Source organism: Aedes aegypti, chromosome 2, assembly GCF_002204515.2.
Source record: "Aedes aegypti strain LVP_AGWG chromosome 2, AaegL5.0 Primary Assembly, whole genome shotgun sequence".
Lineage (NCBI taxonomy): Eukaryota > Metazoa > Arthropoda > Insecta > Diptera > Culicidae > Aedes > Aedes aegypti.
This window is the reverse complement of record NC_035108.1, coordinates 58,063,703-58,077,509: the sequence shown is the minus strand read 5'-3', so window position 1 is coordinate 58,077,509 and position 13,807 is coordinate 58,063,703. Positions and strand designations below refer to the sequence as shown.

General features: G+C 36.5%; 1 protein-coding gene across 2 annotated transcripts in view; it reads right to left on the bottom strand.

The window, feature by feature from the left end:
- The window catches only part of LOC5579144 (probable cytochrome P450 4ac1), a 30,890-nt gene that overhangs the window by 1,567 nt on the left and 15,516 nt on the right, over window positions 1–13,807 (bottom strand). Inside the window, exons 1-2 of one of the 2 annotated variants that reach the window (XM_001664189.3) lie at window positions 12,174–12,782; window positions 11,308–12,114 (exon numbers count right to left, since the gene is read on the bottom strand). The exons of the other annotated variant lie outside the window; for it this stretch is intronic. Coding sequence (XP_001664239.2) covers window positions 11,308–12,114; window positions 12,174–12,726 — 1,360 coding nt within the window. The 5' untranslated portion in view covers window positions 12,727–12,782. Of the gene's footprint in view, window positions 1–11,307; window positions 12,115–12,173; window positions 12,783–13,807 lie in introns of those variants that run through there. 2 annotated transcript variants of the gene reach the window in all.

Genomic DNA, 13,807 nt, shown 5'->3' with positions numbered 1-13,807 from the left:
AGAGGTGCATTCGACTTTCATAATTTGCTGGTTTAGACATAGCGTGTGTCACATGACCTTATGCCACATGACCCGCTTCCGTTGCTATAGGGTTTCCAAAAAAATCCTACAAGAGTGCTTCAAAGAAAATGCACCTCCATGAGTCGATATCTGAAGGGACCATCGACTCATGGAAATATCGAGTAATGGAACAGAATTGCTATGGAAAGCTTTTTGAGGGGACCAACATAGTAACCAAGAAATTGTGTTTTTAATATGGTTCCATGAGTCGATATCGAAACATGGAACATCGACTCATGGAGGTTTCACTGTAGTTCTGTAAACTGTTAATTTGAAAAAAAAATCGATGTAAACATTTCGGCAACTTGCTCATTCACTCAAGGACTATACAACATGCTGTGCTTAGTTCAAAATTCTACTACTAGGAGGCGCTAGTAAGCTACTAATTTTTGAAACACATATAATACTAGATGCAGCACAGCTAGAAGCCCGATATTTTGGCAAAGTTGTTCGTTAGGTTGTACAACTAGAAGGCGCTAGTGCGTTTTGAAATGTTTCAATTTTTTATATTTGTCGATGCTGATCAGACAGAAGGCTGGTGTCTTCGGTACTCATGCTCAATTTTAAACGACAATAATGGAAAAAGTACTAGAAACTCCTTGAAGGAATTTCTGGAGAAATCAATGGTTGAATTCTTGAAGATGTCTTGAGCGGAAGAAAGCAAAGAAAAGCTTCAACACTTCTAAGAACACCACAAATACTAATATGAACAACAAAGAAAAGACGTGAAATGTTTTACCAAACTTTATGAACTATAACGACAGTCACTTCAGGGGCAGAAGTAACGGAAAGTGTGATCATGACAACAGCCAAAAACCAAAGGTGTTCATAAACAGATGTCGAAACGGAAACAATTTCCTTCCACCTGACAAGGAGCTTCTGGCTGTAGCAAAGGAACGATACTCGAAACCGCCAACGAACTATCCACCTATACAATTCCAAAGGGGGGAAACTCTAAACCCCTATCCAGTCTGCAATGGTCAACAACGTCACGTTCCCGCCACCAACCAACCAACAAACTGGATGGAGCCGAGCTGTCCTTCAACATCAACTGCATCATGCAAATCGTGTGGATGTACTAGGTACTCGTGTTTTCAACGAAACTGACGCTCTCCCTAGATGAAGGAAACAACAATGACGTGTTAGATCTAAATATATCTTCAAATTTAACAAGTACCGAATTGAAAGATGAAGAGGTAATTAATCTAAGTAAATCAGATTGTTCTACTACTTTTAAAACTTCTTCACAGTTAGGTACAGAAGTTTTGGTTTATTGCCAAAACTTTAACCGTATGAAAAGCGCTTCTAAGATAAAAGAAATCCATTACAGAATTTTAACATGTCCTTACACAGTTATTTTGGCAACAGAAACTAGCTGGGATGAAACTGTGAATAGTGAAGAAGTTTTTGGAAATAATTATAATGTTTTTAGGAATGATCGTGACTGTCAAACGTCTGAGAAGAAGTCAGGAGGAGGAGTCTTTATTGCTGTTTCTACATTGTTTAGTGCAGAAATCATAGAAACCACTAAATTTAAAAAGTTCGAGCATGTATGGGTAAAAGTACACATAGCAGGCGAAACGCATGTGTTTGTGTCTGTGTATAACGCTCGTAAAATAGTTTATGAGAAATTTTACAATATTGTTGAACATGTTATTGGCGGATTTCCTCCCGAAACAAAAGTGCATATATATGGAGATTTCAATCAACGTGATATTAATTTCTTCCCAGACGTCGACAACGACAGCATCCTGCTGCCAATATTTGGAGAAAATGAGGCTTTACAATTTATATGTGATACATCGGCAAGTCTAGGTCTAAATCATATCAACCACGTTAAAAATCAGCAGAACTGTTATTTAGATCTCTTAATGACGAATACTGATGAAGATTTCTGTGTGGTAGAATCATTGACTCCCTTATGGAAAAACGAACTATTTCATACAGCTATTGAGTTTTCATTATTAGTGCATGGAAATAACAGACCTAAAGATTACGACTTTGAAGAAGTTCATGATTATCGTTCAGCAAATTATGACAATATAAGACAGAAAATCAATCAAGTAAGTTGGCAAAATGTGTTAAGAAACGAAGAAAATGTTGAATCTGCCGTTAAAATGTTTTACAAAATTTTAAACGAAATAAAACACGACGATATACCCTTAATAAAAAGAAGAAGGAATCATAACTCGAAGTATCATATATGGTTTAGTAGAGAAATCAAAAATTTGAAGAATCGTAAGCAAAAGGCACATAAAATATACAAAAAATGTAAAAATGATGAAAAACTATTTAAATATATGCGATCAATTAAATCTTGCCATTGATACCGCATTTGAAGAGTATAATGAACGAACTGAGCGTGAATTGAAATCATGTCCTAAAAATTTCTTTAATTACGTTAATACAAAAACCAAATCTAACAACTTTCCATCTGAAATGCACCTTGATGATAAAATTGGTGTGAACCTTCAAGAAACTTGCAATCTTTTTGCAACATGTTTTCAAGACGTTTACACTATTTTACAATATTTCTCATTTCTTCCGGAAATCCCAAATGACATTTGCGTCAATCAAATCAAAGTACATGATATTGTAGATGCACTAAAAAGTCTAGATGTCTCCAAAGGTGCTGGACCTGACGGGATTCCACCTGTATTTTTGAAAATGTTATCAATCGAACTTGCATCTCCGCTATTTTGGCTCTACAATATGTCTCTGCAATCAGGTAGTTTCCCTGAAACATGGAAAAGCTCATTTTTAGTGCCGATCTTTAAAAGTGGCAAAAAATCTGACATACGTAATTATCGTGGGATAGCCATTATCTCTTGTATTCCTAAGATTTTCGAGGCAATTTTTTTTTAAATAAAATTTTATTCGATATGGTTAAAAACAGAATAACTCATACTCAGCATGGTTTTTTAAGGGACGCTCAACATGCACAAACTTGCTGGAGTTCATTCATTATTCTTTGACAGCCATGGATAATGGTAATCACGTGGAAGCTCTCTATACAGATTTCAGTAAAGCTTTCGATAGCATTAACATACCAATGTTGCTTTTTAAGTTAGAAAAAATAGGATTTCAACCGGATCTTCTTAAGTGGGTAGAGTCTTATCTTACTAATCGTCAACAAATAGTTAGATACAAAGGAGTAAAATCTATTCCAATTAAAGTTACATCGGGAGTTCCTCAAGGGTCTCATTTAGGGCCATTATTCTTTATTTTATACGTTAACGACATTTCCTTCATTCTAAAAAAAGTGAAAGCTCTCATATATGCTGATGACATAAAAATGTTTCTTGAAATAGCATACGATGAAGATATACATACTTTTCAAAATGAAATTGATATGTTTTACAAATGGTGCAATAAAAGCCTTCTCCAATTGAACGTGAAAAAATGTAATTCTATATCCTTTAGCAGAAAGCGTAGTATACCTAACACAACAGTCTACCTAGGGAACCAACTAGTAGAAAAATGCGTAAGAATAAGAGATTTAGGAGTGATTTTAGATTCCAAAGTTACTTTTATAGATCACTATAATACAATTATCAACAAGGAAAACAAGATGTTAGCATTTATAAAACGATTTAGCTATAATTTTCACGATCCTTACACTATAAAAACATTATACATAACCTATGTGCGTTCAATTTTAGAATACTGTAGCATAGTTTGGTCACCATTTTCAAAAATCAGTTCAAAAACAATTTCTGTTGTTCGCACTTCGAAAATTAGGTTGGACAAGGTTACCTCTACCATCTTATGAAGCACGATGCATGCTCATTAATATTCAAACATTGAAGAAACGTCGCGAATTTGCAATGGTCTCGTTCGTAAACGATATAGTTTCGCATCGTATTGACTCGATGACACTTTTGTCAAAATTAAATTTTTATGCTCCTTCTAGACAACTGCATCACCGCACAAATTATGCCAAATTTGAGCCTTTAAATCAAATAATGTCTGTTTACAATAAACATTGCGAAACCATTGACTTTACTATGACGAAATCGGAACTAAAACAAAAATTTATGTCATATCAAAATTCGAACTAGATTAAGAAAATAACGTTTTTAAACTATATAATATTAAGTTTAAAATTGTATCAAAATGGTCTACTTCTGATTGACGACATGAAATAAATAAATAAATAAATAAATAAACGAAAATTTTAGTTGAAATACTAGGGAAGCCAAAGGAAAAAAACACTGAAAACTTCTGGAAAACATAGGACTTTCTTGAACAATTTGTGAGAGAAACTTTGAAGGAATCTATGGAGTAATTCATGAAATACTTAAAAACTTCCAAGTCGAATGCCGAGAAATCCTAAACGAAATTTTTGGAGTAATTATTTGTAAAAGAATTACTTAATGAACTCCTGAGGAAATAGCACCATACTAACAACACTGTTAATTGAAATGAATCAATGTGCTGCTAGATAGCTAATTCGAATCTTCAGCAAAAATGAAGTGAGATAAGCTTTATCAACTGTTTTATATATGTATGATACATAGTTTATTAGATGGCAACACTGTTTAAGTAAATTGAAAGTGTTAAATATGTATTTTTAATATGCTGCAAGATTGCCAATTCGATTTTACAGTATTTTAGAAAATATTGATTGCAGTCCAATGTCCCATACAACAGGGTTGGGAAAAAAACTGAAATTCACTCTACAGTAGTCAAACAAAGCCAATCACAGTCAGCGAAGCCAGTGAAACTCACGCTCATCGCTGCTGTAGGCAAAAAGCCTTGAAAATTGCAAAACACCCGTTGCTAAGGGCAACCCAAAATTACTGTAGAAAAATGTTCTATTTCCCGCTGCATTTCCCGCATTTAGAGCCTTCAATGACACTACTGATTTAGAGAAATTCATGTACCCAATATAGACTACTTGATGAGATTCACGATTTTAAACTACTGTAGTGAGAGAGCCACGTGATTTTCGCGAAATTCAAGCCTACTACTATTACCATTCCCAGCACTGCCATACAATGATATACATTTTTTTTATTTAGCTGATAACACCAAGGGGCGGGACAGCTTTGCACAGAGCAACACTTTGAACATTGAGCAAGCTTGAGTTACTCACATTTTGCTCAAAATTATGTACGATTACTTAGATCTCACTAGCAACCAACATCAATAATGCGCAGTAGTCCATATGTCAAATCGTTTTTTCAACAATATTTATTAGTTCTAAATGCGATGTTCCTAATTCAGGTGTTCCAGTTGAAGTGGCCATGTGCCAGTATTGTGACACGTCAATTGATATTGAATATCTCGTGAAGGTAATATTCTTCACCCCAGCCAATGTAAGTCAACCGAAACCTTATTTGATATCAAAACTGATCGAAATTTACTGGTCCCTTATTTTTAGCGGTCTCAATTTCATACTGAGATGGAATCTGTGTCGGTCTTAACAAAGGCAACATGAGCTCTAAGCTGAGCAGATGCAGTATCGCGAAGATTGCCTGTCTCATGCCAATGAAATTCAAAATAAACACACCAAGCTCATGCGCGATCTAGTCAAGACATGGAATTGCTAAAAGTGTTCCAAGATAAGCTTGCACTAAGGTTCCTGAGTGGTCCTTCGAACATCCGCACCTGGAGCCAGGAACTGACTCACATCCAATCCCATATGCAAAAGACCACCCTCAAGTAAATAGCAGCTTAGGTTCTTGTGTGTGAGAAAATGATGGATTCCAACATCTGAAGTGTAGGGGGGTCTGTAGCCTTGAGGTTACGCTTTCGCTTCATAAGCGGAAGGTCATGGGTTCGATTCCCAGCCCCTCCACAAAAAACCCGTCCAGCCACCAGAAGACGCCTCACGGAGGACCGTGCTTTGGGGAGCACATCCATCCTCCGTCAGTATCAGATGGTGACTGAGACAAACTGACCCTCTTCGCAGGCAGCTAGCCTCACTAACAGCAGAGCTCTCTCCTACCTGCTCGGTGTGAGAGTAAAAAGAGTAGGAGAGAGTGTAGATGTAAATATAGATAAGTTAAAAATAGATCTGTATCGGTTAAGAAGCTACAGATCAACTGATTCCGGCATAGTAGTGGCCACGAGCACGGAGTGCCTTAAAAAAAAAAAATAAAAAAAAAAAAAAAAAAAACATCTGAAGTCCTTCTGGGAGGAAAAATCACTTCTTTAATACCAATAAAATGTTAAATGTATGGTCATGATAATAAAATGATAAATTGTGAAAGAATTCTGAAACTTGGATGGTCTTTTATTTCACCTTTTATGAAAATCACACTTTGCGACGTAATACCGTGTAACAGCGGAGAAAAGATTCAAGGAATAGTTTAACGAACAGTTTGTTTTAAGAAAAGCCTGCCATTTCAGGGAAGATCATGGTGCTCGATTTAATTTATTCAGTTCATAAGTGATCGTTTAATGTAAACTAACAACTCGTGTGTATATGTAAACTCCTACGTTAATTGTGTTCGAAAGAAAAGCGATATCCGGATCAAAAGCAGCGTCGGAACTTAGAAAACAAAACTGCATTCATGAAAGCACCTCATTGACGCCATTGCTTCTAACAAGCTAACGACAGTTACAACACGGGTTGCTATGTGCGCTTGATATCGAGCAACTCAGAGTTACTCTGTATCGCGCTCAAGAGCTTGCTCAAAATCAAAAGCTGTCCCACCCCTAGGATAACACTACCTAACATGAAAAAATGATAAATATCTAGAATCTACTCCTGAGTAGTGAACTGTTATGCTCAATAAAATGGTGTGGGGCTCTCCATTAATTTCGTAGGACAATTTTTGCTGTTTAAGATGATAAGATTTTTTGAACAAAAATTAAAAACAAAATGGTTTGGCGCGTAAGAAATCTTAAATCCCTCTTAAATAGCCCCTTACAGGTATCAAGTGTAATTCAATTAATATTTCATAAAGGGTACACATTTTTTTTAGTTGACTACAATATAGAATATCTCAAAATGGCTAAAAGTGAACAAATTAAATTGATTTTGAACCGTGAAATCTAATTTTTTTTTGTATCTGGAAAACTAATTCTAATGGTAATCAAAACTTTGTGTATGAACTAAAGATTTGTTCCATAAATTCTACCAAAGATGTATTCAAAAATATATTAGGAAATTTCTCTAGAATCTTCCAGGGTGTCCAACCATCCGGAAAATCCAAGGAATTTCAAATGATCGGGAAGAATACGGAAAATGCCCGGGGAATTGTAAACACACACCGGTAAAAATATGTTTTTCGAATAAGGGATACCGGTTAACCCTCTAATACCCAACCCCGCCTTTAGACGGGGTACACTTTTGAATTTTGTGTATTTTTTCGTAGCTCGGAAATCAAAATGATTTTATTTTTGGCTTATACTTTGACTCATTACACGCATATAAGAAAAGTTTTTTATGACTTTTGAAACTTTTTTGTATTTTTAGAAATTGTTTGAAAAATTGCATTCTTATATAACCTACAAATGCCTGGGCTTCATTTAACGTGTATTATAAAAAATCGTACCTTTTATATTTTTCTACGATTAACCTTTCACAAACGAAGAGCCTGGTGGTATTAAAATCATTTCAAACCTGTTTTTCCGTTAGTTACAAGGAAAATAAAAAACGCTCCGAAAAAAAATTAAAAATTTAATATTTTTAAAAATACCGTAACAATTTAAATTTTTATTATTGCCAAAAATCAACAACTAGAAAAGGCTTCAAGAAAAATTGAAAAAAGCTAGGGATGTTCAAAAATAAAAATTATAAAAATCAAAAACCAAAATTTAAAAATGTGTGAATAAAATTAAATAAATAAATAAAACGATAGAACGATTTTAGATAACGAAAAATAATACTTAAATCGAAAATAAAAATTTGGGTATTAGAGGGTTAATTTCAATTTACGGACAAAACACTTTTTTTTGAAGAGATAGTTAAGGTGAATAAGAATCGAAGCCAAACTTCAAATTTTTAAGAGCACGGGTCTGGAGAACCAAACATCCGTTTGTGCTGAAAACCTAATCGATTGGTCACCACCAGCTAGTGAGCAATCGATTAAGTTTTCAGCTTAAACGGATGTTTGGTTCTCCAGATCCGTGCTCTTGAAAATTTGAAATTTGGCTTCGATTCATATTCACCTTCTATGAATAATTTCGCAAATAAATTCGTCTGAGCTAGTTCTACTGGTCTCGAACTAGAGCATCATCATTACTCCCGAGATATAAGATAGATGCTGATTTGCTGGTAATTTGATGACATATTTCAGCGAAACATTTCAATCAAATCGCCAAACAAAACCCGAGTGTTCGGAATACGAGTCTGTTCGGAATTTGAGACAAAACAGTAGGTCCTTTAGGAAAGTTACGCGAGATTGTTTTTAAAAATGCATGACAAATTCTAGGAATCTAGGCAATAATTGATCAGTTACTTGAAACTTCTGTAGGAAATCACTGAAAAAGTAATTAGATGATTGCTAATAAGAATATAAGTAAATTGTATAAAAGATTATGGGCTGATTTTTCGTGAAATTCTAAACAGATTCTTCATCAAGTGTTCCTGTTCGGCGTATTCCTGATGAAATTTCGTGACGTTCTGTTAGAAGTACTAGCTTGAAAAGTCCTTGATCTATGACATGGTCCTTATAAGGTCCTTGAAAATATTTGCATAGATTTCTGCACATTCACAGCGAGTTTTTCCCGTCATTTTCAGTGAACTTGTTTTAGAATCCTTAATGAATCCATGGCGAAATCCCTTTTTTATTAGCTTTGTTAGATATGAATTTTGGTAAACATTTTGTTGAGTTCCATAGAAGATGATGCTTTATATTTATGTAATTACTTTAGCAGGCTTCATAGGAAAACAATGAAATATTTTCTGGCGTTATATCATTTCTGTCAAAAAAGATCACTCCTTGGATCTGAATTAAACAAAAATTTCATCAGATTCAGAATGTATCCAGGGATCAGTAATAGGACATATCTAACACATAGTTTCTAATACATTTTTAGAACAGCTATTAAACTTTGGTATTTTTGTGCAGTTATGCTTAAAATTATGATAAACACAGTAGTTTCACCTACTCTAAACTTTAAATACTGGAAGATTATTTTCACAATGCCAAATATTTTATTCAACAGATTCAAAAGTATAGTGGAATTTACGTATTCTCGGCAGTCCAATCCGATACCGTGCTTACTTTGTAATTTTCTCGGACATCACCAGACAACATACGTGGTTATACATTTATGCACGGCTCAATCCTCTATCGATTCACATCGACAGACTTGTTAAAAGCTTGCTTGAAACGTGTTTACAACGCTTCGAACATCTCTTGTCAGTGTGACTATTGTCGGCAGCCTTATTTTCTTCGGCAGGTTTCCCATAAGAACTGCTGGTGAATCTCTTCGGCAGCTCCAAATCAGTCGCATTTTGAGGCATGCTCATTTGAATTGATGACATATCTGGCGAAATTGTTTGTTCAGTCTCGGATATCTCGTCAGTGGGAAGCTGAATGTTTTCATTGGTGTGTTTTAACAGAAAAATACTGTGTAGGATGCAGCTCTTCTTGGGAACTTCCATGGTTCACTTTGGCATGTGGAGATTTTCTCGGACGATTTATCTGAAACTTTGCAGAAAGAAACTCTTTGATGCGACGCACATTGTGGCCAAGTACGAGCGCAAAAGCTTTCAAAAAACCTCACTGCCGAAGTGAATCAAAAGTGTCAAGAATATGATTCGGCTCCCTATTTGTCGCTTGAAATTTAGTTGCCGATAAAGTCGAATGGTGCCGAAACCGTAAGTGTCCCTGCCGTAAGTGGTTTTTCGACAAAAAAGAGGTACTGATAATTGAATATCAGAAAAATCTAATACTTTGGACATTTTGTATGGAAAAACGATTAAGTTGCAAATGCTCTAAATAATTATGCCACTGCAATGGCATTGATAAAAATTTAAAATATTTGAATATTTTCCATATTATCAAGCAACATAAAGATTTTTAATGGTGAAAAAGCTACTTCAAAATTCAAAATTTGGAAACAATTATTTTGAAAGTCAAATAAAATATCAAACGCCTGGCAAAGGATCGTAATCATGAAGGATCATGATGTCATTTAATTTTTATGCATCCGGGAATGGACATCCTGCTTCTCTAAGAATTCTTCTAGAGATTATTGTTAGATACATGTAGATTGTTTTATATTTATTCAGGAATTTCTCCTCCTTTACTTCCTTAAAAGTCTAAGTTTGTTTTACAACTTCACCAAAAATATCTTCATAAATTCCAAGAATTCCTTGGAATAAGACCATAGGATCTATGTTATCAATGGTTTTCGAATTTGACACAGTCCCTGAACCTTTCGTACAAATAAACGGAATATTATTTTAAATTAGGTGGATGTTCGTGGTCCTCCAAGGTCTCCATGGAACACAAGCTTTTGGATCTACAAGCGTTATCGTTGGTCTTTTGGTGATTTTCAATATGGCAAACAATTAACTTTTCATACAAGTAAATAAAAGCTATCAAGCTATTCAGATATTTTAGATCTTCCCAAAAATCCATATAATGTACACGTACATATTTAATACCGAGAGATTTTAATTTAAAAGAATAATAGATGTACTTAAAAGTACATCTATTATTATTTCAATTTAAAATCTCTCGGTATTCTCTCTTCCCAACGAATGGTGTCAAAAAGATGGTGTATCTATCCTATGAAGGTAGGTAATTTGGATCAATAAGCCAAATTTGATAAAATGCAACTTTTATTATGCTTGAATTGAAAGAACTCAATTTTAAGTAGCATCCATCTAAATTCGAAAATTTGTTTTTTTAAAAAATAAGGACAAACTTTCTAATGGCTACCTAGGAATTTTTTTTTGAGTTATTGGGCTCGACTACGGTATTGCGTTGAAACAACCCAAAATTGAGAAGAATCGCGTCTCCGTGTAGATCTTTGGATCTACAAACGTATCCAGTGTTCTATTAGTAGTTTTTGAATCAGGCAACGTTTACACAAATAACAAAATTTAATGATGAAGATCCATAAATGTCCGGATACGTCTCCACAGGTTCTGAAGCGTCACCGAATAAGGTTCGAAAGGAATCTGCACAGGAATCCCTGCAAAGCATTTCGCGGAACTTCACAGACCTACCGCGAACCTTCATAGACTATCATTGACTTCTTGTACTCAGTTATTGCGTTTCTGTACAAATATCTGCCCCAGAACAAACAATTATCATTGCTCCACACCCAACTCACCAATACAGTTCCTCGGCCCTGCACTAAACGGCACGTACGCATACGGATTCCGCTTTTCCACATTTTCCGGCAGAAAACGATCTGGGTCGAACCGTTCCGGGTCCGGAAACTGCTCCGGATCCCGGTGCAAATCGAAGATGTGCACATTGGCCATTGAATCCTTGGGAATGAATCGATCACCCAACTGTGCATCCTCCAAAACCGCTCGGCTTATGAACGGCACCGGAGGATACAACCGTAGACACTCCTTAATGACTCGGTCCATGAACTTGAGTTCACCGTAATCGTGCATGCTTAGCGGTTCCGTAGGGTTACTTCTTCCCGCAATCATGGTTTCGATCTCCTCCACCAGTTGCCGCTGGGCTTCCTGGTGGTTTGCAATCACAAGGAATATGAACGTGAAGGCCGAGGCCGTCGTATCGTGACCTTCGAACATGAACGTGTCCACCTCCTCGCGGATTCCTTCCTCGTCGATTTGGTTCTTTGCCTCGCTTGCCAGTAAGGTATCCAGCAGGGCGTACCGTTGGTTGGTGTTCACGTAGATGTTCTCCTCGGAGAAGTCATCCACGTTTTTGACGTTCGCGTGGAACAGATCTCGTCGCTGCTTAATGATGCTCCGAGTGAAGGCGTGAATAGGCTTCAGAACCTTCATCAGTCGACGTCGGAAACCTAACAGGCGGTAGGGAAATTCTTCGACCAGCCAGGGGTTCATGACCCGCAACAGAAGCAGCTTGATCACTTCCTGGATCTTCGCACGGTACTCGTCGGCCATCGACATCGAGTCTAGCTTGACGCCCATGGCGGTTTCTGTGAAACGGTTTCATAAGGTTCAGTATTCAAATTGATTTGGTAGGTAGATAACTAACCACAGATAGTGTTCAGAGTGAAGCGTGCAGCCACTGATTGTAGCGTAGTCGTGTTGCCTGCCTTAACATCTGCGTCCAACTTCCTCAACAGTTTGTCGCATTCCTCCTGGAAGGTCACCAAGAACTTCGGCAAGATATTGAAATGGAACGCCGCCGTGAGGATCTTCCGCCGATGAAACCACTTTGGGCCGGTGCTGGTCAGTAGACCCTTGCCCATGAACGGGTACAAGAACGTATACAGTATGCTCTTATCGATGAGCTTCGTGCTGGATAGCAGTGCCTCCGTTTCCCGCGCCCTTATCGCGTTGATAACGAAACCTCCGCGGATTACCAACCGATAGGACTCCTTGTAGCGTTGGGCCCAGCGTCGAGGCAGCTTGAACGTGCTAACCTGGTCGTTGAACAGCAGCGCTAGAGCGTTTCCGAGGACGGGTAGACGGCGTGGACCAGGAAACTGTTTTGCAGCCCGATTACTGAGAAGCAGCCGCAGATGGACTTCGTACAAAGCCAGAAGGGCAAGGATTAGAAGAAGTACGATCGTAAGCCAATCCATTCTGCGTGAAAGTTTGAAATGTACTGAATCCGCAATCAGAAGGAGAGAGTGATTCTGCTGAGCTGGTTATGATTGTGGATGGGCTTGCATGTATTGCAATTGATAAGGCCGAGCTCAGCCGGGAGAAATTGGCTAATTGATTGAGTAGCTCATACAGAGGTTAATAATAGAGTCATAGACAATCAGAGATGACATTCATGCTTACTGTTTCGTATAGGTTTTGTTAGCTTCATTTTTGTTGAAGAGTGTGGCTACCACCCTGTGATAGCTGAATTGATAAATAGTATGTACCATAAAATAGGGTAACTTAGATAGTTTTTTGGAAGAAAATCTGAATATTTCTGCATTTTCTTTGAATGATTTTTATTTTAAATTTTTAAAACAAGTGATGATATCACAGCTATTGATTACACTTGAAAGATTACATATAGATATGCTATAGATTGCTAACAGGTGAATCAACAGTCATAAAGTTTGATAACCGTCTTTTGACGAGCAATTTTTAGAACGTATGCTTAAACAATAGACCCAGGGGCAAATGAGTCAACCTTTGTTAAATTCAATTTTTACCTGAACAAATATGCAAAAATCACTTTTTTTTCTATTTCCCAAAATGTTACATGCATATTGACTAAACAAAAACAACAAATTATAAAGAAATGATTTATTTTGAAACCCTAGACTTTTTATAACCTCGTTAAAATACTTATGTTTTATACAAAGAATTAACTAAGAATAGACATATGTTTAGCGTCCAAAATGCTTTAGCAGGGCTGTTTTCGACCTAATAACTAAAAAGTCACTATTTCCAACAAAAAGTCACTAAAGTCACTATTTTCATGGTCTGATGTGAAATTTAAGGCTGAGTTAGCTTTTCAAACACAAACAGCAAGAAATACTTAAATGATTATGATTCGTGGTTTACGGCTAACTAGCCGAGTAGAAGTTTAACAGCTACCGAAAAACTAAACGTTACGTATACTTTGCAATTGGATTAATCAGAGGCGTCGCGTGGTCTAATTGTCAACCTGTGCACTTATATTTAAGTGTCATTTTATGTTTGTCATTTTTAGGTACCTTG